This window comes from Callionymus lyra, chromosome 9 (genome assembly GCF_982586985.1).
Source record: "Callionymus lyra chromosome 9, fCalLyr1.hap1.1, whole genome shotgun sequence".
NCBI classification, from domain to species: Eukaryota; Metazoa; Chordata; class Actinopteri; order Syngnathiformes; family Callionymidae; genus Callionymus; species Callionymus lyra.
Genome location: NC_141826.1, coordinates 26223837 through 26251356, shown reverse-complemented (window position 1 = coordinate 26251356; position 27520 = coordinate 26223837). Strand labels below are relative to the sequence as shown.

At 41.2% G+C, this 27520-nt stretch overlaps 2 protein-coding genes across 3 annotated transcripts; both read left to right on the top strand.

Annotated features, from left to right (window-relative positions):
- The first annotated feature begins 1736 nt into the window (after window positions 1-1736).
- On the top strand, window positions 1737-4325 carry cdx4 (caudal type homeobox 4). The gene is made up of 3 exons (XM_087799874.1): window positions 1737-2184; window positions 2815-2960; window positions 4092-4325. Exons 1-3 carry the CDS (start codon window positions 1737-1739, stop codon window positions 4323-4325), a joined length of 828 nt encoding a protein of 275 aa, XP_087656000.1.
- Window positions 4326-5379: 1054 nt separating this feature from the next.
- Window positions 5380-18196, top strand: chic1 (cysteine-rich hydrophobic domain 1). Of its 2 annotated transcripts, XM_087799876.1 has the most exons (6): window positions 5380-5513; window positions 7900-7954; window positions 13627-13782; window positions 14710-14766; window positions 16218-16277; window positions 17971-18196. In XM_087799876.1, exons 1-6 carry the CDS (start codon window positions 5389-5391, stop codon window positions 18019-18021), a joined length of 504 nt encoding a protein of 167 aa, XP_087656002.1. In that variant the 5' UTR covers window positions 5380-5388; the 3' UTR covers window positions 18022-18196. The 2 variants fall into 2 exon arrangements, with proteins under 2 accessions (XP_087656002.1, XP_087656001.1); XM_087799875.1 differs by lacking the exon at window positions 17971-18196 and having other exon boundaries at window positions 16218-17958.
- The last annotated feature ends 9324 nt before the right edge of the window (window positions 18197-27520 follow it).

Here is a 27520-nt window from a genome sequence, read left to right as displayed (position 1 = left end):
TTCGCAGTGAATTCCTGACGTTGCTGTTGAAGATAAAACAGTTAATAACGTTTGAATGTCCAAGAATTGACGCGACTGGTAAAAAGGAGGACAATAAAGAGAATATAGAGATGTTTTTAAAACGAATCACTCAAATGATTGATGAATAGATCCGCAGTGAATGGACGCAGACGGGCCTGGTCGTGACCTCGCTGTCTCGTAAACATGTGCTGCTCAATAACGTGAAGCCTCTGAGGAAACATCTCATGCGTTTACGACCCAGACCTGACAAGCCAATTAACCAGCGATGACGTAGAGCAGCGAGTGGAGCACCTGCTGACTTGTTCATCAAAATAATCATTGAATCATAATAAAGACACTTTGAAGCGTCAGTTAATACAACATGATTCATGTTCTCAGAGAAAATCAACCATAAACAGAGAAGATACAAGAAACTGATGGAATCGGAATCAAATTATTTATTTGTGCTATTATTAGTGGGTCCAGTCATTTGGAATTTGTTTCGGTCCAGTGTGTATCAACAAACATTAAACATTATAGAATAAAATAAGAATCATTAATACAATAACATGAATGACAATATACTGCACATTTAAACATTTAAACTTCTCTATATTGTTGTTTATGTCTTTTAAATACCGTCAAAAATAAAACATTCAGTTTAATTTGTCATCGAATTTTGTACCGATTTATATTTGGGTTAGTTGAGTGTAAACAATGTTTTCATTAATATTGTTGTTGTTCACTAATAAATTAGTACTTTCATTTTTACAAACTCACTAAATAATTAACTTAACTGTGACGTCAAATAAATATTCTCTCTCTTTTTGTTTTTCTCAATCAACAATATTTCGTGTTCAATTGTTAACATTTTAGAATCAATTATTTCGATTATTATATTATTATTATATTATCGATTATTTCCAAATTACATTTAGAATTTTCCCTTTTTTAACAACTTGTGTTTCCGACTTTCAATGTAATGTCCTCCGTTTAAATCGATCGATTTATAGATATTTTATTGAGACTCGTGGCTGATCAAAGCAACAGGTTTGATGTGTGTGTGTGTGTGTGTGCGCGTGCGTGTGTGTGTGATGTTTGTCTCAGGGGGGGTTGTTAAGTTTCCTTGTAACCGGAATTATCTGTGAAGTGCGACCTTGAGGTGTGACTGTGAATAAAGGAAGAACGAGTCTCTCATACTTCGCACCTCGTTTGCAAATCAATGGCTTCAACAAATCCAAACGTGTTGTTATCTGGTTCTGGACCCTCGCCCGCGCGTGACGTGTAGCGGCCTCACACACCAGTGCTGTGTGTGTGTGTGTGTGTGGTTGTGTTGATTTCTCGAGTTGTTTCATTTCTTTAATCTCTCGGCGCGTCGAGGCCGCTGATAGGTCCTGGTCATAATGTATCGGCGGGGTGTGTGTGTTGGACCTGCGGGTCCCAGGATTGGCCCCGCGGAGGCTCGAGCCTCGCACGTGACGCTCATTTGCATGCACACATCCCCGCGCGGCGAGGACTCGCCGTGACGTCACGGTCCGGGGTGTATACCTGTTCGCATCTTGTCAACACACACACACCATGTGAGAGACGCGCTGGAGCCACGCTTGACCCACATTCGGACTAAAACCAGATCCAGGACCGATCGCTTCTCATCTGTGACGTCATGTCACCTTGAATACGTTTCTTTTTTTCCGACGCTTTATATTGTTTTCAACCCTCGACTCGTGCGCGAGACCATGTACGTGGGGTACCTCCTGGATAAAGAGACCGGCATGTACCACCAGGGGCCCGTGAGGAGGTCCAGCATCAACCTGCCGCCGCAGAACTTCACGCCTCAGTACCCGGACTTCAGCGGATACCATCATGTGCCCACCATGGACTCGCATGCGTCGCAGTCCGGCTCCTGGGGGCCCTCGTACGGCGCGCCCCCGCGGGAGGACTGGGGCGCCTACAGTCTGGGGCCCCCCAACACCACCATCTCCAGCGCCATGAACAACACGTCACCTGCGCAGGTCCCTTACTGCTCACCTGAGTACACGCACATGCACCCGCCCGCGTCCACGGTGCTGCCGCCGCCGCAGGAGAGCGTGAGCGGCGGACACATGTCCCCGGAGGACCGGGACCGGGACGGACGGCGGAACTCGTACCAGTGGATGAGCAAAACCGCGCAGTCTTCGTCCACAGGTGAGTTTTTTTTTTGGACATGTTTGAGGATCTGATGTTAGTCATTTTTCTGAGGGCCTCAGGATGGAGGTGTGAGGCGCCAGTTGTGATGGAAATGTTGAGGGGTTTTTTTTGGGGGGGGGGCCCAACTTCCCTGTGACAAGTGTGAGCCGTCATGTCCAGGCGGTGGCCCCTGGTTTCTTCAACACCTCCTGACTTTGATATGCAGCAGCTCTTCCTCTCCAGGACCATAAAAGCGATCACAGCTGAGCCTCTGCGGATGTTACTGTATTTACTGTCGCCATAAATCACGTGGGAGAAATTCTCACGGGCGCGCAGCAGCCCCCCGAGCAGCTCTCGAAAAAAAACCCCTCTTTTTTTCTAAACATTTTATTTGATGTTGTCTTATCTCCGGCGTGTTTGACATTATCTCGGACCAGGATCTGAGGCCAGTTCGTTTGAAACTCCCTGCACGACCGCGCACATCAAAAAGCCTTATTTGCGTTTCTGTAAACAAAAGACGCAAAGATGTGGATTTGCGGCTCGTAAAGATCCGCGAGATACAGACGCGCCGAGACACGCAGTCCAGTCCGACCAGAGCCAGGACTCGATGAAACTCTGCGTGAAACCTGAGGTGTGTTGTGTTCGCAGGCAAGACCAGGACCAAAGAGAAGTACCGGGTCGTGTACACGGACCACCAGAGGCTGGAGCTGGAGAAGGAGTTTCATTACAACAGATATATAACCATCAGGAGGAAATCTGAGCTCGCTGTCAACCTGGGCCTGTCAGAGAGACAGGTACGTGCACGAGATTAACACAATATTAACACAACATCAACACAATATCTGTGGCAACATCTGTTGTGGAACGAAACCTTAAAGTCGTTGTTTCTATCTCAAATAAATGTCAATATTTCTGAAATAACGTGTTTTGTATATATTTAAAGAGATAATTGTATATATTTTGAGATAAATAGAACATGTTGCTTTAAAATGTTAAATATTATTTAATTAATCCTTGACTTAAATTAAAATATTAAGAGGCTACTTTAAGGCGAGGCCAAGATTTTACTTAGATAATTCAGAAGTTAAAATATATGATATAACATTTGAATCGTCCTGTTATCGACATTAACTTCTGGATAATTATTTATTTTCAAATATGTGCGCAAACACAATAATAATAGGAATCATTTAAAACTGTCTGCGAAAAGCGCATTTTTTACGACTTTACTCGATTTATATTTACGTCTTTAAAAGCCTCAAAAAACGTGTATTTTTTACGCACCTTTACGATGATCATTAAGTTATTTCGTCTTAAATGATCCAGATTGGCACGTATTTATTATCCGCTGACAAATGTGTCGCATTAAAACCTGTCACTTTAAGATTAATTTCTTTTAGAAATACATTTCAAAGATGATCTGTTCGTTTGTTTATTTTAAATTAAACGTGTTTAGAAAGTTAAACGATATAAACTTTTATTTTAAACAAAAAATCGAATTCCTTTGCGATTGAAATAATATATCATTTTTATTTCTAATACACTTTAAGTAAAATGTACTGTACACAAATATATATGTTAAACGGTTTCAATTATCAGAACGGTTTTATAAATATATTTAACGTATTTCTCTAAAACAATTAACGTTTTTAAATTATTTTTGACGTAAACTAAAACGAATTATGACACTTAAATATTTAATACAATATTGTATAACGTGGACTTTCGTTAATTCAGGTCAGTTTTTATCGACTTTAAATATATATTTTCGTTGAAATGCCAAACGAAATCGAATGAATTGTTATTTTTCCCGAATTCTTGTGGTTATTTTCAAGCAAATAGCGAAACTAAAAAAGCTCGAACTTTATTTGTTTATGTTACTTTCTCTCGTTTAAATGTTCGCTAATGTTTTTTATTTCGTTCAGGTGAAGATCTGGTTCCAGAACCGCCGAGCAAAGGAGCGGAAGCTGATCAAGAAGAAGATGGGTCAGTCGGACGGCAGCGGTGGTTCCGTCCACAGCGACCCCGGTTCCGTGAGTCCTCTGCCGGTCCCGGGCTCGCTCAGCCCCTCGGACCTCCACGTGTCCCTGTACCCCCCGCCCCCCATGAACGCTTTACCGTCCATCAGGAATATACAGCAAGTGACATTGACTCAGTGAGAGTTCTGGACCTTCTCCCAAACCTGAGCACTCCGAACCCGCAGGATGGACACTTGGCGTGCAGCCAGAAGACTTTTGATTGGAGGCTCGTGACCCCCCGAACCCCCCACTTCCCCCTCTTTTTTATAGAATAGATCTAATGAGCAGGAAGACTTTGAATGAGAAAAAATGTGACAAAAAAAGTTTTTAATCTTCTTTAAAAGAAATTGTTTGAGATTTATTAAGATATAAATATCATTGTTTTGGTATGTGATTTTGTGTTTGTGTATAAAATGTCAACTCAGGGAAAGTCAGTTTTGAAGTGAACTGAACGAACACTTTCTTCTCCGCTTTATCAAAGCAGGGATTATTTTGGAGAAAAAAGAAAGACTGGATGAAACGGGTATAGAACGATGTTCGATGACAGCGTTCACATGTAAATAAAATGGGTTTTTTTTGCAGTAAAGGACGTTTTTTCGTGTTTCATGGTAAGAAAAATACACAAATTAAATTCATTTATATGTTTAGTTATAACATGATTTTACTTAAAAATCACAATTTATAATACACAAACCGTTAATAAGAGATACCACCGACTTGAAAAAAAATGTGACGGTTAAAAAAGTGTGAAATAAAATGAGGAAAAAATAAATTAAATTGTGTTAATTTAATTGCTATGGTTTCGATATAATAACGTATATACTACACGATAGCTTACGAAAAGGAAGGTAAACCTGTTGAAGAGAAAATATCTCTTTCTTGGTATAAATAGATAAAAACTAAACGATAATATTTATTTATAATAATCAGTCTAGAAATTAATTATTTACGTTCATTAATGTGGCATTTTATGTATTTTTTCAGAATCGCTGTTTGTGGTTTTCTATGATGATTGAAGGGACAATCTACAGTAACAGAACTGCAACACAATTCTTAATATATGAACTAGATTAACATATAATTAATAATAATAATAATAATATCGGTTTCGCGAATCCTTCCCTGCGCGGGCGCGCTCGCTGCGTGCTCGCTCCCGGGAGAGCGCGCACTGACGTCAGCACCTACGTCTCCAGCTCCCAGCGACATGGCGGATTTTGATATCATTTATGAGCTCGAAGACGAAGACGAAGAGCGAGTTGTCAGCGAGGAGTTCCAGCCCAGATACTGCCCGGAGCCGGTGGTGATGCGAGGCGCCGGACACATCACTGTGTGAGCAGAACCGGTTCCGAACAGATGTCGCTCGTGCTTTAAATCAATGTGTCGTTAGCCGCGTTAGCTTCGGAGCTAATAATAACAACAACCATATGTTTGCTCTGGGATCCGTTTGATCGGAACGTTTTATAAACAATTGTCTCTCCTTCAACCAAACACATCAGTGCTGTTGGTAGAATTTAAAAGTCTCAGCGATGAAGGCGTGACTTTTACTTTCTATTAAATTAACAGATTTAAACAGAGATGCGTGTTTTCAACACTAGTTTGTATCATTTGTAACTGGTTTAAATCACGACTGTCACTAGTTTTACTTTCAGGGTTTTTGTTCAAATGTCTCCACTAGTCTTCAGAAGTGAAGAAAGAGATAAACTTGTATTTTAGGGTCTAAACATAACGTGACAGTTTGTGCAGGAGGTTAAACACATGTAAAAACTTCAGCCAAAACAAATGTATAACATGTTAAATTAAACTAGTAAACGATACATTCACTTTAATATCAGTTCCTGATTGATACTGTTTTCGAATACAATTTTCGGATCAATTCCAACAAAAATAAAATAAAATTACACAGTTTAGTTTTGGTAAATTTTCTACGGGAATCATTTTGTTACAGAAGAAATGAACAACAAACAATTTCCAGTGCAAAAGAACACTTGCTAACAAGTGACAAATCAATCTGATAGTTACTGTCTTACTTACTAAACAGTTTTCTTGAAAACAATCAACATATTATCAAGTTTTTTAGCACTTTGCACCAGAATACGAAGCATGTTATGATAGTCGGTACCACTGACACGTTTAGAAAATAACTGGAGTTCAACACCCAGCCCTGTGTTGAGACCACAAGGTCCATCCCATGCATCTCCTGATTTAGGTTCGGTAGAACTTTATTTATTTATTTCTCAAACTCGTTCCTCAAACTCTGGCAATAATGTTGGTCTGTATTCTGCAAAAAAAATGAAATGTGCTTCAAACTCCTGCTCGCTAAGTAATTTTATTTTTTAATATTAACGAGTTAATCCAATTTTGATATTGTAAGTAACGTGTATATAGACATTTGAACTAAGCTATGAACGATAATCATCGATATCAACAACCAGAGCTTGAATCAAAGGAAATTAATCTAATGAGAATGTTTGATGAAGGAGGACAAACACAAGACTATCAGACTCATAGATACATTTTCTTCAGCCCGTGACTGGGACTGTTGAATATTTTGGCCCCTCTGTGATGGAGCTTTTACTTTTCTGGATCTCAGTTAAATAAAAAAAACATTACGAGGGTGAAAAACCTTTTCAAAATCCACCACCAAGCCTCTATTTCCAAGCTAGTGTGTGTCGTTTATGTAACCTTCTCCACACTCGCTCAAGTTACTCGCTGCATGGATCAGCAGGAGGGTAACCTTTAGTCCAACAGGTTTTTGTCCGACGACTTATTTTCAGTTTAAATACAGGAGCTTCACCTTCGGCATCAACAGAGAAGCCGCTCGATGGAATCACTTGAATAAACTTAAATAAAGCACATAATCCATCATTAATAAATCAATATAATGTGTTGATTATTTGTGTGAATATGATTCAACATGTTGAGTTAAGTAGCCATATTTATTATACTTTATTATTAAATGTAGATCAGGTTGTTTTTTTTTAGCATAATTGTATCATTTTTTGAGGTTTAATTAAGAAAAACACTAGGTGTGACTTCTAAGTATCTTTTATGTCGACTAATACAAAGAAGATATTTTTCTACCAGTGACACATTTTTAATTCAGACGTAAATCAAAGAGGTTCTATCAGTAGAACTGTAATGAAATAAACAAGTGTTGACAAATTAATAATGAGGTCGACCTCCAAACATGACGTCAAGAACACTGTTAAAAACTAGTTGGCTAATAAAAATGTAATGTTGTTTGCAAAGCTGCAATAAAACATTACAATCCTTCATCTTAAATGTGTTCTATCTAATACATTTCTGTGTTTTAGTTCGATAATTGACCATTCAATTGTCATTTAATATTCTTTAATTTCAATAAACTATTATTTTGTCTCATAATTCAGCAAAAATAGTTTATAATAATAATACATTTTATTTAAATGTGCCTTTTATGTTGAACACATTAAGGCCACCGCACAGAGCACTTTTAGAAACAGAAAACATATTAAAACATCATGGAAAACCGTCAGAAACAGTGAAGAGAGATATTGACAGTTTTTATATGATATATTTTAGATATTAATGTGAAAAATGATATTTTTGGGAACAAACATGACTTAATGAGACACGAAGGAGTGAAATATGTCTTGTGTAAATGTCATTGAATATTGATTATTTTCAAGTGTTTATACGATGATGCTAATATCACTTCTTTACTTATATCTTCCAGGTTTGGGCTGAGCAACAGATTTGACTCGGAGTTTCCCTCCGTTCTCACGGGAAAGGTACGTCTTCTGCACTTCACTCCAGAGGCTTCTTTCTGTTCAACTCCAAGTGGCAGGAATGAAACCATTAACACTATTGTTGTGGTGTTTGGCCTTTAACAACCCGACTTCCCTCTCGGCCCATTCACGCCGCCCATGTGCCGGAGCTGGGCTCGGGCGACCCAGAAAAGAGGGTCTGGCTCTGTCAATGAGTAAGCCCTGTGTGGGGCCGGGCCGGCGGTGTCGTCGAGGGTCCGACTCCAGGTGATAAAATAATGAAATGAAGCCTCGGCTGCAGACAAGAAAGGAGAGATTCCTGGCTTGGATGCAGAAAGACAAAAAGGCTGCAGGGGTGAAGAGCAGGCAGAGGGAAGTGTGGGGTCATAAAAACTAGCCTCAGTATTGTGATCCGGGGTGACACGTGATTGATGAGGTCACAATTATGATGATTGAAGGGTGCAGATCAGGCCCTGCTGGGCTTTATTCCGAGCTCTTTGACTGTTTGCAGGGAGACCTTTGCATCCTGTCATAAAAGATTACGACCTCGCTTTTATGGCGTACAGACCCGACCAGGAATGAGCATCCATTCAAGTTGTTTGGCCAGCGCCGCCACAGGCACGGACCTTATCTGTCCTGCGAGTCCCTCCTTTGCCTTGAACAGTCTGGAGCTCAGTTAGCCGGTCACCGTTTAGAGATCGACATCTGCAAACATCCACCTGCTGCCTTCTCTTCATGCTTTGATCTCTCGCAGGTTTCCATGACTTTCTCCTGTCGTTCCGCTCGGTTTGAAGAGTCACACTCTTGCTGAAGCTTCAGACAGATTGATACGTTACAAGGATTGATACGTTACAAGGATTGATACGTTACAAGGATTGATACGTTACAAGGATTGATACGTTACAAGGATTGATACGTTACAAGGGTTGATACGTTACAAGGATTGATACGTTACAAGGGTTGATACGTTACAAGGGTTGATACGTTACAAGGATTGATACGTTACAAGGATTGATACGTTACAAGGGTTGATACGTTACAAGGGTTGATACGTTACAAGGATTGATGCGTTACAAGGGTTGATGCGTTACAAGGGTTGATACGTTACAAGGGTTGATACGTTACAAGGATTGATACGTTACAAGGATTGATGCGTTACAAGGGTTGATACGTTACAAGGATTGATACGTTACAAGGATTGATACGTTACAAGGATTGATACGTTACAAGGATTGATACGTTACAAGGGTTGATACGTTACAAGGATTGATACGTTACAAGGGTTGATACGTTACAAGGGTTGATACGTTACAAGGATTGATACGTTACAAGGGTTGATACGTTACAAGGATTGATACGTTACAAGGATTGATACGTTACAAGGATTGATACGTTACAAGGATTGATACGTTACAAGGATTGATACGTTACAAGGATTGATACGTTACAAGGGTTGATACGTTACAAGGATTGATACGTTACAAGGATTGATACGTTACAAGGATTGATACGTTACAAGGATTGATACGTTACAAGGATTGATGCGTTACAAGGGTTGATGCGTTACAAGGGTTGATACGTTACAAGGATTGATACGTTACAAGGATTGATGCGTTACAAGGGTTGATGCGTTACAAGGATTGATACGTTACAAGGATTGATACGTTACAAGGATTGATACGTTACAAGGATTGATACGTTACAAGGGTTGATACGTTACAAGGATTGATACGTTACAAGGGTTGATACGTTACAAGGGTTGATACGTTACAAGGATTGATACGTTACAAGGGTTGATACGTTACAAGGATTGATACGTTACAAGGGTTGATACGTTACAAGGGTTGATACGTTACAAGGGTTGATACGTTACAAGGGTTGATACGTTACAAGGGTTGATACGTTACAAGGGTTGATACGTTACAAGGATTGATACGTTACAAGGATTGATACGTTACAAGGGTTGATACGTTACAAGGATTGATACGTTACAAGGGTTGATACGTTACAAGGATTGATACGTTACAAGGGTTGATACGTTACAAGGATTGATACGTTACAAGGGTTGATACGTTACAAGGGTTGATACGTTACAAGGGTTGATACGTTACAAGGGTTGATACGTTACAAGGGTTGATACGTTACAAGGGTTGATACGTTACAAGGGTTGATACGTTACAAGGGTTGATACGTTACAAGGGTTGATACGTTACAAGGATTGATACGTTACAAGGGTTGATACGTTACAAGGATTGATACGTTACAAGGGTTGATACGTTACAAGGGTTGATACGTTACAAGGATTGATACGTTACAAGGGTTGATACGTTACAAGGGTTGATACGTTACAAGGGTTGATACGTTACAAGGGTTGATACGTTACAAGGGTTGATACGTTACAAGGGTTGATACGTTACAAGGGTTGATACGTTACAAGGATTGATACGTTACAAGGATTGATACGTTACAAGGGTTGATATGTTACAAGGGTTGATACGTTACAAGGGTTGATACGTTACAAGGGTTGATACGTTACAAGGATTGATACGTTACAAGGGTTGATATGTTACAAGGATTGATACGTTACAAGGGTTGATACGTTACAAGGATTGATACGTTACAAGGATTGATACGTTACAAGGATTCATACGTTACAAGGATTGATACGTTACAAGGATTCATACGTTACAAGGATTCATACGTTACAAGGATTGATACGTTACAAGGATTCATACGTTACAAGGATTCATACGTTACAAGGATTCATACGTTACAAGGATTCATACGTTACAAGGATTCATACGTTACAAGGATTCATACGTTACAAGGATTCATACGTTACAAGGATTGATACGTTACAAGGGTTGATACGTTACAAGGATTGATACGTTACAAGGGTTGATACGTTACAAGGATTGATACGTTACAAGGATTGATACGTTACAAGGATTGATACGTTACAAGGGTTGATACGTTACAAGGGTTGATACGTTACAAGGATTGATACGTTACAAGGATTCATACGTTACAAGGATTGATACGTTACAAGGATTGATACGTTACAAGGGTTGATACGTTACAAGGGTTGATACGTTACAAGGATTGATACGTTACAAGGGTTGATACGTTACAAGGATTGATACGTTACAAGGGTTGATACGTTACAAGGATTGATACGTTACAAGGGTTGATACGTTACAAGGATTGATACGTTACAAGGATTCATACGTTACAAGGATTCATACGTTACAAGGATTGATACGTTACAAGGATTCATACGTTACAAGGATTGATACGTTACAAGGATTGATACGTTACAAGGGTTGATACGTTACAAGGATTGATACGTTACAAGGATTCATACGTTACAAGGATTCATACGTTACAAGGATTGATACGTTACAAGGATTCATACGTTACAAGGATTCATACGTTACAAGGATTGATACGTTACAAGGATTCATACGTTACAAGGATTGATACGTTACAAGGATTCATACGTTACAAGGATTCATACGTTACAAGGATTGATACGTTACAAGGATTGATACGTTACAAGGATTGATACGTTACAAGGATTGATATGTTACAAGGGTTGATATGTTACAAGGATTGATACGTTACAAGGATTGATACGTTACAAGGGTTGATACGTTACAAGGATTGATAAATTACAAGGGTTGATACGTTACAAGGATTGATACGTTACAAGGGTTGATACGTTACAAGGGTTGATACGTTACAAGGATTGATACGTTACAAGGATTGATACGTTACAAGGATTGATACGTTACAAGGATTGATACGTTACAAGGATTGATACGTTACAAGGATTGATACGTTACAAGGATTCATACGTTACAAGGATTGATACGTTACAAGGATTGATACATTACAAGGGTTGATACGTTACAAGGATTCATACGTTACAAGGATTCATACGTTACAAGGATTCATACGTTACAAGGATTCATACGTTACAAGGATAGATAAAAGATCAATTCAGTTGATTTTATTTATTTATTGGAGAACGTGACATGAAAAACAAAACGATAAGGATCCTCAGAAATCTGTCATAAACATGGAAACAAAAATAATCTTGACAAGAGAGAAAACAGGTAGAACCCCGGAGATGAATTCATATTTTGAAAAAGTCTTCAGGAAAAACAAATGAAAATACCTGAAATGAATGTGGTCGAGAGAGAGATTAGACACGAGAGTCTGATGCTGTGATTGACACAAAGAAACAACGACAATATTAGTCTGAGAGCGACAAGAGATTCAAAATACACTTTTCCATGTTAAGCCTCACTTGTACGATTATTTTTGGGTAATAAAAAAAATTGTTTTAATTTTATTTGCCACTGTGAAACGTCAATTCAGTTTTAACTACATTCATAAGTACGCTTAGGACCGTTTAGTTTAGTTTTATAAATGTGTCTCAGAGATGCTGGATATTCATTAACAAGGGAAGTTAAGATACCTTAGCATGGCGGCTAGTTAGCATAGTATGTTCTAATAGTTCTGATATATCAGGGATTCATAATAATTACTGTCTTTTTATTCACTAAGAATAAAGTGGAAATTGTTTTTGGTAAATGGAATAACTTTACAAATAACCTTTACTTACTTACCTACTGTTATAATTACTCTTGGATAGCTTAGCTTTCATGCTAATGTAGCTTCATTGCTAGCTTTGAGTCATTTCAATTACTGTATAATGATGGTGGATTTACCTCCTTTTTTACCTCGATTTTTGTTGCACTTAAAAATAAAAAAAAAAGCAGAAAAAGGTTTTGAGTTTGGCCGAGAAAAACGTGTTTCTCTGTGTGTTGGAAACTCTAAATGTGCAAATAAAATACAATTCATAAAAAAAACACAACCTTTCATTTGAAATTGGGAGAACAAAACGTGTCATTTACAATATAAGTGTCACGACTAGTCGCTATGATGGAGACGATAAACACAAATCATGATCCATCAGTCGATCAAAGGAAGTATGTCCATCACATGCAGACGATCACATGACATCTGACACAAACCCTGGAGAAGAAGATGTTTATTGTCAGCGAGTGATGATGTCATCGGTTCACTCAGTCACATGACTTGTCTAAAATTTATATATATATATATATATGTATATGCATATATATGTATGTATGTATGTATATGCATATATATATATATATATATATATATATATATATTCCTGTATATATGCATATACATACATACATACATATATATATATATATATATATATATATATATATATATATATATATATATATATATATATATATATATATATATGACGTAACTTCTGTTTACAACGTCACTAAGATGGAGTCGTTTAGTGTAGAAAGTGTTCATCGATCCATACTCAGTTTTGTGGGCGTTTTAGTGAGAATTTAGTGTGTATGGATCACTACATTTCTCACACTAAGAATTGAGACACACTTATGCACTAAAAGTACTAACTTTGAGTACACAAGTGTGCAATTTTGAGACACAGCATAAGAGACAAAAATGTAGTTGGTTGTGTTGTTGTTGCGTTGTATCGACTCGTGTGGTTATAATCGAACATCAACGTATGAACGTATTGATCATTAAATGTTTAGATCATTTTTAAAAAGAAGTGACACCTGGACCCATCAATCAATCAATCAATCATCAATCAATCAATGTGTGTTCAGGTGGCACCAGAAGAGTTCAGAACCAGCATCAGCAGAGTGAACTCCTGCCTGAAGAAGAACCTGCCGGTGAACGTCAAGTGGCTTCTGTGCGGCTGCTTGTGCTGCTGCTGCACGGCGGGCTGCAGTCTGTGGCCGGTCATCTGCCTCAACAAGAGGGTAAGAACCTGAACCTCCTCAACCTCCTCAACCTCCTGAACCTCCTCAATCCTCCTCAACCTCCTCAACCTCCTGAACCTCCTCAACCTCCTCAACCTCCTGAACCTCCTCAATCCTCCTCAATCCTCCTGAACCTCCTCAACCTCCTGAACCTCCTCAACCTCCTCAATCCTCCTCAACCTCCTCAATCCTCCTGAACCTCCTCAATCCTCCTCAACCTCCTCAATCCTCCTGAACCTCCTCAATCCTCCTGAACCTCCTCAATCCTCCTGAACCTCCTCAATCCTCCTGAACCTCCTCAATCCTCCTCAACCTCCTCAATCCTCATCAACCTCCTCAACCTCCTGAACCTCCTCAACCTCCTCAACCTCCTGAACCTCCTCAATCCTCCTCAACCTCCTCAATCCTCCTGAACCTCCTCAATCCTCCTGAACCTCCTGAACCTCCTCAATCCTCCTGAACCTCCTCAATCCTCCTGAACCTCCTGAACCTCCTGAACCTCCTGAACCTCCTCAACCTCCTCAACCTCCTCAATCCTCCTGAACCTCCTCAATCCTCCTGAACCTCCTCAACCTCCTCAACCTCCTCAACCTCCTCAACCTCCTCAATCCTCCTGAACCTCCTCAATCCTCCTGAACCTCCTCAACCTCCTCAACCTCCTCAATCCTCCTGAACCTCCCCAATCCTCCTCAATCCTCCCCAATCCTCCCCACTCTCCCTTCGCTCACCGCCCAGCAATCCAACCTCGGTTCAGAAAAGACTCTCAAGCGCTCGCTCTGCAATTTGCAGGTTTACGGATCAGCAAGAGTGAGAACGAGCCGTAAACGAGCCGCTCGCTCTATAGATCCTGACGTGAGCTTGTAAAGCGAGCGCTGATAAGTGTGAGATTCACTCGTTGATGTTTAAGTCTCACTGTTGTGGTTCCAGACCAGGAGATCCATCCAGAAGCTGCTGGAGTGGGAGAACAACCGCCTGTACCTCAAGGTGAGCAACGACGTCTTCACCCGTTTATGTGTTTCGTCGGAATATTGAGGCGATTTTATTTTTTAAATCAAATGTTGTTGAACTAGTTTCTTTAATTGGTTCAATAATTTCTATATTGAAAGATTGATTTTTATTTTTTTATAAATGAATAAAACTATTTTTATATTTTCCAAATTCATAGATTTTTTAAATTTTATTTCTTATACTTGTAATATTCTTATACCAGAATCCGAAAATAAATGTTCTAAAGTCAATATTATTTAATTTGTAGTCTTTTAAAATCAACGTATAAATGTATGATGGCGACACCAGACATTACCAACAGAGCACCGAGCGACTGGATCGAGAGCTCGATCGTCGCCTTGTGACTTGAGAGTTTAAATTAATTTGAATTGAATAATTAGTTTAATTATAGTTAAATGTTTATTTTTCCAATAATGTAAATTAAAAAACAATCGTCTGCTTGACCCACGATTGGCTTAAGGTTCGATCCTGTAGCTCGGTGCTCTGTTGGTAATGTCTGGTAGTTTAGGTAGAACTTTATTGATCCTCAGCAGGTCTCCTTCAGGAAATTACTTTTTTCCAATTAGACGCAGCAATACAGCAATTTTTCATAAAAAATGAATACGAATAAAATAAGAACAAGAACAAAGAGAAATAAAGGAACGAACAAGATGATACAATCTAAGTCTAAAGATAAAGAACATAGATCAAAGAAAATAACAAAGACAAAGGATACAAAGACTAACATTTATGTTAACATTAATTAAATTATTAAACATTAATGGTAACTCTATTATACATTTTTATATTGAATTTAAAAGCCTACAATTGTAAAAAAAAAAATGTTTTATTGAATTTAGAAAATACATTTTTGAATTATTCAAATTATTATATCAAACTCTCTGTAAAAAAAGAAAAGCATAAATAAATATTTTAAAGTTTTTATTTAATTATTGAAAACATTTTTTTAATCCTTAATAAACAACCATTTCAATAAAGTTCCAACATTATAAACTTTTAATTAAATGGTTTGTTCTAATGACACAGATGCACTAACGCGACGATTTGTATCAATTTGACGATCAAAGTGTCAAAGAGTGAAACGCTGAGTCAGCATAAAGCTAGTTTGGTCTCTCGGCAACAAATTGGAGCGAAGGCGTTGCTCAAAGGCATAAAGGAAGCTCTTCAGGGTGTCTGGCCAGAGTTTGACCTCAGCCGGACCAGACAGCCCTGTTCCTCAATCCCCCCGAGACACGTCTTCTTTTGTGCCTTTGTGTGGAGCTGAAGAGCTTCTGCTTCTTGGGTTATTTCTTCTTCTGCTTCTCCTTCTCCTCTTTCTCCTCCTCCTCCTCCTCCTCCTCCTCCTCCTCCTCCTCCTCCTCCTCCTCCTCCTCCTCCTCCTCCTCCTCCTCCTCCTCCTCCTCCACTGACCGAGTGTCTCTCCTCAGCTGGGCCTGCACTGGAAGCTCAGCAAGAGGAAGTGTGAGAGCAGCAACATGATGGAATACGTGAGTCGTCCTCGTGCTCCGTCACCCGTTCCGTCATATTTCACGTCGACCGCAGACTCGCCGCCGATTGGCCGCGTCGGCCGTAAGCCCCGCCCCCTGCCCCGCGCGCCACATGACCTGCTAAAGGGCGACAAAGTGCTCTGAACTCCAGACTCCGGCATCTGACCTGCAACTTATCTGCGCATCAACAATTACTCACGACACTTTCCTCTCTTTCAACGTTTCCACATTTCCACGTCCTCGGAACGACAGACGCCTTCGAGGCTCGCGCTGCAGATGTTTTCACTCGTTTGAGCAAAAAGAACAAACATTCTTAGTGAACTGAAACTGTCGCAGTGCATTATGGGACTCGTGGTTCGACTGATCAATTGTATATATTTATGTCAAAGAAAAATGTTACACATAAACGACTAAAACCAGACAAAATGATCCGAAATATGATTGAAAACGATCAAAACTAAATGGTCATAAATCCACTGACTGTCCGCACCGTCTGTAGATAAACAAACACAAACAAATATAATAAGATTTCATGATTTATCTTCCATTTGTGTTTGTCTCTCCTGTCGCGACACATACGATTCTGTCCTTCAAAATAAAAGTCTCCATTTAGGATTCAAAATGTAATGAAGTGACTTCATCAGGTACTTGCCACTGCAGTCAGGATTCGTTTTCCTTAACTTCATTGGTCAGACTTTCTCAGAGGGGATGAGAAAACACACCTCTAAGTCTGAGGCCTTGGTTCTGCTCGCAGTAGCAGACCGGGACAACATAGATACGAGGAAGAAACAATATTAAGTCAATATTTATTTTCAAGTTTTCTTTTTGAAAGAAGCCGCGGCTGCTAATGTTAGCTCAGTCGTTATTATTGTAATATTGTTCCAGTTGATATAAGTGTTTATTGACAGTATCTAGTAAAATAAACACAGTTTGTTGACAGTCTTATACATATTAAAAGAATAAATACAATTATCATAATGATACTAATAACATAAGAGTCCTGTGAATTAAAGTGTTATAAATGTACAGATTAAATCAAAAGACATGACATTAAATAGAATTTAACCAAATTAAATTGACATTTGTTTTATTATGTTTCGGCCACAGATGTTAACATGAGAAGAGTTGAGTTTCTGTTTTAATCTTCATTCATTTATTTAAAATCATTTGTTTCTGGTGATAAAATATTACATTGTTTTTATATCTTAAATGTTGCTACATTTATGCTAAACTAAATCAATAGGAAGAGAAAAAAATGTGGCGTTTTAAAACATTCTTCTCGTTTTATAATCTTCGTAAAACTCACTTGACTTACACACACGGCAGAATTATAGTAGTATTATATACAAGTATTATGTTTTATCTTAAAATAAGAGACTGAAGGTAAAATGCTTGATTTATACAATAAAAAATGAATAATTATCACATGTTTTCCATATTCTTATCACACGTGACAACATCGCGATATTGATATGTTTACATATCGTGCAGAACTGTTTTATACCAACATGTTTATATTACATTTAAAAGACCAAGAATTAAAAAATATTGAATTTAGAAATTTGAATTTTAATGATCGTAATTATGAAATCAAACCAGGTGTAAAACAAAAAATCATAATTAATTTTTAAATATATGATTTTAAAATCAAGAAGGTCTCAAGTGTCTCATCAGAGTCTGTGTTTCTTCGCAGGTGATTCTTATAGAATTCTTACCCAAGTATCCGATCTTCCGGCCGGACTGAGGACGCGGGTCTCGTGGACGGACACTCGGCTCCTCAACCTCCGCCTCAGTGCCTTGTCCCTCCGGAGTCGGACTCTCTTCCCCCAGAAGTCGCTCCGGAGAAGATTTCTTTGCACATTTCCCGACAGATCCAGACACGTCGTTGCACTCGGAGGCGTTTCTGTTACACGAGAGAAGTTTTACCCCAAAGATCCTGCGGACGCGAGCGGCTGTAGATGCACAGAGACTCGTCTACAGGTTCGACCGCCAGTGAGTCGTGAGGAACCAGAGTCTGCGGCTCGTCTGGACCCGTCGACCTCGTGAGCCATAGTCGTGATGTTTGACGATTGCACTCCAGTCCAGATGTTTCTGACCCACAATCAAGACCAAGAACTTTTGCCAATTAAAAGACGTGCCACCGAGGACGAGGTCCACCGGAACCACAGTGTCGTCTCTACGCTCGTCCACCACCAGATGGATTCTGTTTCCTCCTCAGACTTTAAATGAAAAGAACCGTTTTTATTGAATTATTCAAAGGTTAAGAGTTTATATTTATATTTTGTATCACATAAATGATGCCAGAGTCGACATCGTTTGAAGGAATTCACTTTAAATCATCTTGAAATGAACCGATCGATGGTCGACGTTGAAACGTGTTGTTGACGAAGAAAGTTCGACATTGAATCTAAAGAAAGTAATCCTTTTATTCCAGGAGCGACTGAAGCAATAACGCAGATGTTTTACTGCGAGTAACTCGAAGCGAGGCCTTATCTGTACGAACCTGTAATTATTTAGTGGAGAATCTTGGAGACGTTTCATGAAATATTTGTGTTGTTTTGAAAAGAAAGTTTTGAGCGACGGCGTCTTGCTCAAGGGCAGCAGAATCGAACTCTAGTGTTAACCTGCTAACAAGTGTAGCGACTCTGATGCCGGGCTGGTGTCGGACGATCCCGGCTTTTGACTCTGATTTCCTCCCTGTACGTGTCGCCCTCGACGACCTGGAAGCAGAAATAAATGTTTTGATATTCGATCGATTCTTGTGGCGTGAGTTTGATGTCATGACTTGATTGACAGCTCAGAGGTTTGTGAGGCGCAGGCCGTTGTCACCGAGCGTCGTTAACTTTAACAAGTCGACAAGTTACTCGTCGTTTAAAGTTTCACTTTATTGAAACCTGTCTCCATGTTTTCAAAACGTTTAAAGCTTTTCTTTAAAAACAAATGTTTTTAAAAAATAAAATAATGTTTAAATCTGGACAAATAATAATATTAACAGTTTAAACATGAGATTTTTATACATTTAAAATACAAACAAAGCTTAACTCGTACAATAGTTACAACGTTTGAAACTATTTAATATTCTATTTAAAAATATTTAAACGTGAAGTTTTTCAAAGAAATACTTGAGTAAATACATGTTTCATTATAACCAAAAATACTAGCTATTATTACTATTGTTAATAAAAGTGATAAGATCAGATAAAGATCATTACAAATGACTAATACATTTAAATGGTAGGAAAGTAGTAAAATATAGATTCAACATTCAGAGATAAACGATAAATAAATGATAATTTATAATAATCTAATATGTTTTACAGTCGTAAGTCTGGCTGATAAATAGTTTATATCCTAAAAATATGGAAATGTTGGATTTAAACGAAGTTAAAAGTCCTAAATATATGATATTACGAGAATTAAAACTCATAAACAAGACTGAAAATACATCGGATCATAATTTAATGTTTAAAACAAACATTCATACAAATAATTAAAGCAAATACAACAACTAAACATGTTTAACGAGAGAAACACTGGTGAAGTTAACCAGGTCTAGTTAGTAAAGTTAGTATTTGTGTCCAGATCTGAACGAGTCCTTGGACTAGTTCCACTGGTCTGTGTTGACTCAGGTCTGTTTGTGTTTGAAGACTCGTGATGTTTGTTCACTTCTGTCAGAAACGAGGAGAAGAAACTTCAAGAGTTTTGATCAAACCTGCAGAGATTTGTTGAGACTCGAGGGTCCAGTGCTGGAGCCACGAGTCAGACTTCTGCCCCCTAGAGGTCAGACCGCACCATCACAGCTGCTGCTCACGTGATCCAGACTTGAGGAAACATCATTTATTTATTTTATTTATTTATATTCATCGCATTAAAATATTGTCCAGAGAAACGGTATTAAGAAACAACATCAAATAAACGATAAATTAATCTAATCTCCAAACGATTAATGAACACAAAACATGGTTTTGAAGAAATACAACAAATGATTCATGTTTGATAAATCTCTTCATGATTGACACATAACTTCTTGATTGACACGTAACTTTATGATTGATAAATCTCTGCTTGATTGACACATAACTTCTTGATTGACACGTAACTTCATGATTGATAAATCTCTGCTTGATTGACACATAACTTCTTGATTGACACGTAACTTCACGATTGACACGTAACTTCATGATTGATAAATGTCTTCTTGATTGACACATAACTTCTTGATTGACACGTAACTTCATGATTGATAAATCTCTGCTTGATTGACAGATAACTTCTTGATTGACACGTAACTTCATGATTGATAAATCTCTGCTTGATTGACACTTCTCCTCAACATTGATGAATCTCTTCATGATTGACACTTTACTTTATGATTGACATATAACTTCTTGATTGACACATAACTTTATGATTGACACTTCTCCTCAACATTGATGAATCTCTTCTTGATTGACACATGTTCACCTCCTCGTTCTCCAGGCTCAGCAAATGTCATTTGTTTCCTTGATGGCCATAAATGGATCCTGACGTCAAAGGTTTATGACACGGAGACTTCCTCGTGTCCTCGTGTCCTTGTGTCCTCGAGTCCTCGTGTCCTCGTGTCTTTGTGTCCTTGTGTCCTCATGTCCTCGTGTCCTCGTGTCCTCGTGTCCTTGTGTCCTCGATATCCTCGTGTCCTCGAGTCCTCGTGTCCTTGTGTCCTCGTGTCCTCGTGTCTTTGTGTCCTCGTGTCCTCGTGTCCTCGTGTCCTCGTGTCCTTGTGTCCTCAATATCCTCGTGTCCTCGAGTCCTCGTGTCCTTGTGTCCTCGTGTCCTTGTGTCCTCGTGTCCTCGTGTCCTTGTGTCCTTGTGTCCTCGTGTCCTTGTGTCCTCGAGTCCTCGTGTCCTCGTGTCTTTGTGTCCTTGTGTCCTCATGTCCTCGTGTCCTCGTGTCCTCGTGTCCTTGTGTCCTCGATATCCTCGTGTCCTCGAGTCCTCGTGTCCTTGTGTCCTCGTGTCTTTGTGTCCTTGTGTCCTCGTGTCCTCGTGTCCTTGTGTCCTCGATATCCTCGTGTCCTCGAGTCCTCGTGTCCTTGTGTCCTCGTGTCCTCGTGTCCTCGTGTCCTCGTGTCCTTGTGTCCTCGAGTCCTCGTGTCCTCGAGTCCTCGTGTCCTTGTGTCCTCGTGTCCTCGAGTCCTCGTGTCCTTGTGTCCTTGTGTCCTTGTGTCCTCGAGTCCTCGTGTCCTCGAGTCCTCGTGTCCTTGTGTCCTCGTGTCCTCGAGTCCTCGTGTCCTTGTGTCCTTGTGTCTTTGTGTCCTCGTGTCCTCGTGTCCTCGTGTCCTCGTGTCCTCGTGTCCTTGTGTCCTCAATATCCTCGTGTCCTCGAGTCCTCGTGTCCTTGTGTCCTCGTGTCCTCGTGTCCTCGTGTCCTCATGTCCTCGTGTCCTCGTGTCCTCGTGTCCTTGTGTCCTCGTGTCCTTGTGTCCTCGAGTCCTCGTGTCCTCGTGTCTTTGTGTCCTTGTGTCCTCATGTCCTCGTGTCCTCGTGTCCTCGTGTCCTCGTGTCCTTGTGTCCTCGATATCCTCGTGTCCTCGAGTCCTCGTGTCCTTGTGTCCTCGTGTCCTCGTGTCTTTGTGTCCTTGTGTCCTCGTGTCCTCGATATCCTCGTGTCCTCGAGTCCTCGTGTCCTTGTGTCCTCGTGTCCTCGTGTCCTCGTGTCCTCGTGTCCTCGTGTCCTCGAGTCCTCGTGTCCTCGAGTCCTCGTGTCCTTGTGTCCTCGTGTCCTCGAGTCCTCGTGTCCTCGTGTCCTTGTGTCCTCGAGTCCTCGTGTCCTCGAGGACATGTCCTCGTGTCCTCGAGTCCTCGTGTCCTCGTGTCCTCGTGTCCTTGAATCCTCGTGTCCTCGTGTCCTTGAATCCTCGAGTCCTCGTGTCCTTGTGTCCTTGTGTCCTCGAGTCCTCGTGTCCTCGAGGACATGTCCTCGTGTCCTCTGGTCCTCGTGTCCTTGTGTCCTCTGGTCCTCGTGTCCTCGTGTCCTCGAGTCCTCGTGTCCTCGTGTCCTCGAGTCTTCGTGTCCTCGAGTCTTCGTGTCCTCGAGTCCTCGTGTCCTCGTGTCCTCTGGTCCTCGTGTCCTCGAGTCCTCGTGTCCTCGTGTCCTCTAGTCCTCGTGTCCTCGTGTCCTCGAGTCCTCGAGTTCTTGAGTCCTCGAGTCCTAGTGTCCTCTGGTCCTCTGGTCCTCTGGTACTCTGGTCCTCTGGTCCTCGTGTCCTCGTGTCCTCGTGTCCTCGCGTCCTCTAGTCCTCGTGTCCTCGTGTCCTCTAGTCCTCGTGTCCTCGTGTCCTCGCGTCCTCTAGTCCTCGCGTCCTCTAGTCCTCTAGTCCTCTAGTCCTCTAGTCCTCTAGTCCTCTAGTCCTTGTGTCCTCGAGTCCTCGAGTCCTCGTGTCCTCGAGTCCTCGAGTCCTCGAGTCCTCGTGTCCTCGTGTCCTCGTGTCCTCGAGTCCTCGTGTCCTCGTGTCCTCTAGTCCTCGTGTCCTCGAGTCCTCGAGTCCTCGTGTCCTCGAGTCCTCGTGTCCTCGAGTCCTCGTGTCCTCGCGTCCTCTAGTCCTCGTGTCCTCGTGTCCTCGAGTCCTCGAGTCCTCGAGTCCTCGAGTCCTCTAGTCCTCGTGTCCTCGCGTCCTCTAGTCCTCGTGTCCTCTAGTCCTCGTGTCCTCGAGTCCTCGAGTCCTCGTGTCCTCGTGTCCTCGTGTCCTCGTGTCCTCGTGTCCTCGTGTCCTCGTGTCCTCGAGTCCTCGTGTCCTCTAGTCCTCGTGTCCTCGAGTCCTCGAGTCCTCGTGTCCTCGAGTCCTCGTGTCCTCGAGTCCTCGTGTCCTCGCGTCCTCTAGTCCTCGTGTCCTCGTGTCCTCGAGTCCTCGAGTCCTCGAGTCCTCGAGTCCTCTAGTCCTCTAGTCCTCGTGTCCTCTAGTCCTCGTGTCCTCGAGTCCTCGAGTCCTCGTGTCCTCGAGTCCTCGAGTCCTCGAGTCCTCGTGTCCTCGCGTCCTCTAGTCCTCGAGTCCTCGTGTCCTCGCGTCCTCTAGTCCTCTAGTCCTTGTGTCCTCGAGTCCTCGAGTCCTCGTGTCCTCGAGTCCTCGAGTCCTCGAGTCCTCGCGTCCTCTAGTCCTCTAGTCCTCGTGTCCTCGTGTCCTCGTGTCCTCGAGTCCTCTAGTCCTCGTGTCCTCGTGTCCTCGCGTCCTCTAGTCCTCGTGTCCTCGTGTCCTCTAGTCCTCGTGTCCTCTAGTCCTCGTGTCCTCTAGTCCTCTAGTCCTCGTGTCCTCGTGTCCTCGTGTCCTCGAGTCCTCGAGTCCTCTAGTCCTCGTGTCCTCGCGTCCTCTAGTCCTCGTGTCCTCTAGTCCTCGTGTCCTCGCGTCCTCTAGTCCTCGTGTCCTCGTGTCCTCGAGTCCTCGAGTCCTCGAGTCCTCTAGTCCTCGTGTCCTCGTGTCCTCGCGTCCTCTAGTCCTCGTGTCCTCGTGTCCTCTAGTCCTCGTGTCCTCGTGTCCTCTAGTCCTCGTGTCCTCGTGTCCTCTAGTCCTCGTGTCCTCTAGTCCTCGTGTCCTCGTGTCCTCGTGTCCTCGAGTCCTCGAGTCCTCTAGTCCTCGTGTCCTCGCGTCCTCTAGTCCTCGTGTCCTCCAGTCCTCCAGTCCTCGTGTCCTCGAGTCCTCGAGTCCTCGAGTCCTCTAGTCCTCGTGTCCTCGTGTCCTCGCGTCCTCTAGTCCTCGTGTCCTCGTGTCCTCTAGTCCTCGTGTCCTCTAGTCCTCTAGTCCTCGTGTCCTCGTGTCCTCGTGTCCTCGAGTCCTCGAGTCCTCTAGTCCTCGTGTCCTCGCGTCCTCTAGTCCTCGTGTCCTCTAGTCCTCGTGTCCTCGCGTCCTCTAGTCCTCGTGTCCTCTAGTCCTCGTGTCCTCGCGTCCTCTAGTCCTTGTGTCCTCGTGTCCTCTAGTCCTCTAGTCCTCGAGTCCTCGAGTCCTCGTGTCCTCGAGTCCTCGTGTCCTCATGTCCTCGTAATATTTAATGTTCATTTAACTGTTGATTATTTGTGTTTAAACACAAACATGAATCAAACCTTGTTAACATTTGTTGTGTTTAAATATTTCAGGAGATAAAAGAGATTCTTCCTCTTGTTTAATTCATTCTAAAGCATTTTTAAACTCATAAAACTACGTTAAAATCATGTGAAACTATCAAATACTGCAACAAAACTTCTTTATAACGAGTGTTGATACTACAAATACTTACAGTTAATAGTATAGTTAAAACTATAATTACAACTATAAATAACATTAATATGTTGTTATTGCTTTAATATGTTGATAGTTTGACATTTTTATGTTCATTTTATGAAACATATTTTTAACATAATTTTATGAAATCTTTATGAAAGTTTAACCAAGTTTAACAAATAATATTATTCTTTATAGTTTTTAAAAAGCTCGTCTATTGACTCTTGTTTGCACAAAGTTAACATATAAAGTTAAAAACATTTCTCAAATATTTTAATGAAGATAACAAACACGTCACTGATCTGACTTTGTTCTAAACTTCAACGACTTCTATTCCGTTATTTCCTTTGATCTATTTCTTTATATTTGCCTTTGTCATCCCATGAACTTTGTTCTTAGTTTGCACTTTGTTCTTGTTTTTATAAAACTATCATCTGCTGTGAAGTAGAAACCTCATTTCCTGAAGGACCTCCAGAGGGATTCATGAAGTTTATCCATCCATCCATCCATCCATCCATCCATCCATCCATCCATCCATCCATCCATCCATCCATCCATCCATCCATCCATCCATCCATCCATCCATCCATCCATGTATCCATTCATCCATCCATCCATCATCCATCATCCATCATCCATCATCCATCATCCATCATCCATCATCCATCATCCATCCATCCATCATCCATCCATCCACCCATCCATGTATCCATCCATCCATCCATCCATCCATCCATCCATCCATGTATCCATCCATCCATCCATCCATCCATCCATCCATCCATCCATCCATCCATCCATCCATCCATCCATCCATCCATCCATCCATCCATGTATCCATCCACCATCCATCCATCCATGTATCCATCCATCCATCCATCATCCATTATCCATCATCCATCATCCATCATCCATCATCCATCATCCATCATCCATCATCCATCATCCATCATCCATCATCCATCATCCATCATCCATCCACCCATCATCCATCCATCCATCCATCATCCATCCATCCATCTTCCATCCATCCATCCATCCATCCATATATCCATCCATGTATCTATCCATCCATCCATCCATCATCCATCATCCATCATCCATCATCCATCATCCATCATCCATCATCCATCCATCCATCCATGTATCCATCCATCCATCCATCCATCCATCCATCCATCCATCCATCCATCCATCCATCCATCCATCCATCCATCATCCATCCATCCATCCATCCATCCATCTTCCATCCATCCATCCATCCATCCATCCATCCATCATCCATCCATCCATCCATCCATCTTCCATCCATCCATCCATCCATCCATCCATCCATCCATCCATCCATCCATCCATCCATCCATCCATCCATCCATCCATCCATCCATCCATCCATCAACCATACATCCATCCACCCATCCATCCATCCATCCATCCATCCATCCATCCATCCATCCATCTATCCATATATCCGCTCTAGTAGAAGAACTCACATTTCTCCTTCAAACTCTTCACTGGCTGCCAGTTTCTTTCAGGATCATTTTAAAATTCTGGTTCTTACTTTCAGATCTATTCATGGTCAGACCTTCCATCAGTGATCTGATCCAGACTTACACCCCAGCTCGGGCTCTGAGGTCTGTGGATCAGAATCTACTGATGGTTCCTCACACACGGTTCAGGACCAGAGGAGAGAAATCTTTTCAGGCTGTTGCTCCTGAGCTTTGGAACAATCTTCTCTCTCTTTGCTCTTGATGATCTACGGACTCCTTCGACAGACGTTGATTATCTTACTGATCGACCACAGTACGTCAGGCTGAAGGATATCAAGTCTTGCAGCTGAACACCTCAAATACCAAGGAGCTGGTCTTGGACTTCGGGAGGTCCAGGACAAAGCCACGTCCAGAGTCCATCAGAGGCGACGAGGTGGAGATAGTTGACAACTATAAGTACCTCGGTGTGTGGATGGACAGTAAACTGGTCCTGCAACACAGACCATGTATATAAGAAGGTTCAGAGTAGACTGTACTTTCTGAGGAGGCTTCGATCATTTAACATCTGCAAGAAGCTCCTCTGCATGTTCTACCAGTCTGTGGTGACCAGTGTCATGTTCTATGCTGTGGTGTGTTGGGGTGGAAATGTGTCCAAGAGGAGGTCAACAGGTCAACAGGTTGATCAGGAGGGCTGGTTCTGTGGTTGGAATGAAGCTGGGCTCACTGGTGACAGTTCTGAGAGGAGATCATTGAACAAACTACTGTCCATCATGATGATGACATCATCCTCTGAACACTGTCATCAGTGAGCAGAGAAGCAGATGAAGCACGAATGCTCCTCCCATGATGCAACACTAATAGACTCAAGGACTCATTCATTCCTCGGGCTATTAAGTTGTACAATTCTGAGTTCAGGGGCAGGAGTGGAGTGAAAGTATCTGGATGTTCTGTTCTATGTTAGTCTTTGTATCCTTTGTCTTTGTTATTTTATTTGATCTATGTTCTTTATCTTTATCTTTAGACTTAGATTGTGTCATCTTGTTCTTCCTCTTTATGTTCTTCTTATTATTTTATTTTTTATTTATTATTTTTTATTGTTTATGAAAAATTGCTGGCTATTTGAAAAAAACAATTTCCCGAAGGAGACCTCCTGAGGGATCAATAAAGTTTTACCTTACCTTACCTTACCTTACCTTTATTTGTTCAGGCTTTTCCTTGATTTTATGGAACTCCTGTTGTGTTATCAGTATTATCTTGATCTTTTAAGTATATACTTTATTGAATATTGTTTTGATTGTTTAAGCGATTTGTGACCCTGGTCTGGAAAAGCGCTATACAAATAAAAATGACTTACTTACTTACATTGTATCCATCCTTCCATCCATCCAATGCACTTTGTTATCTGTTTGAACTTTGTTCTTTTTATTTGCACTTTTTTCTTGTTTTTATGAAACTTATGTACCTTCTATCGTTCACTGGAAAATCTGATTACTCGAAGGAGATCTTCAGAGGGATTAATAAAGTC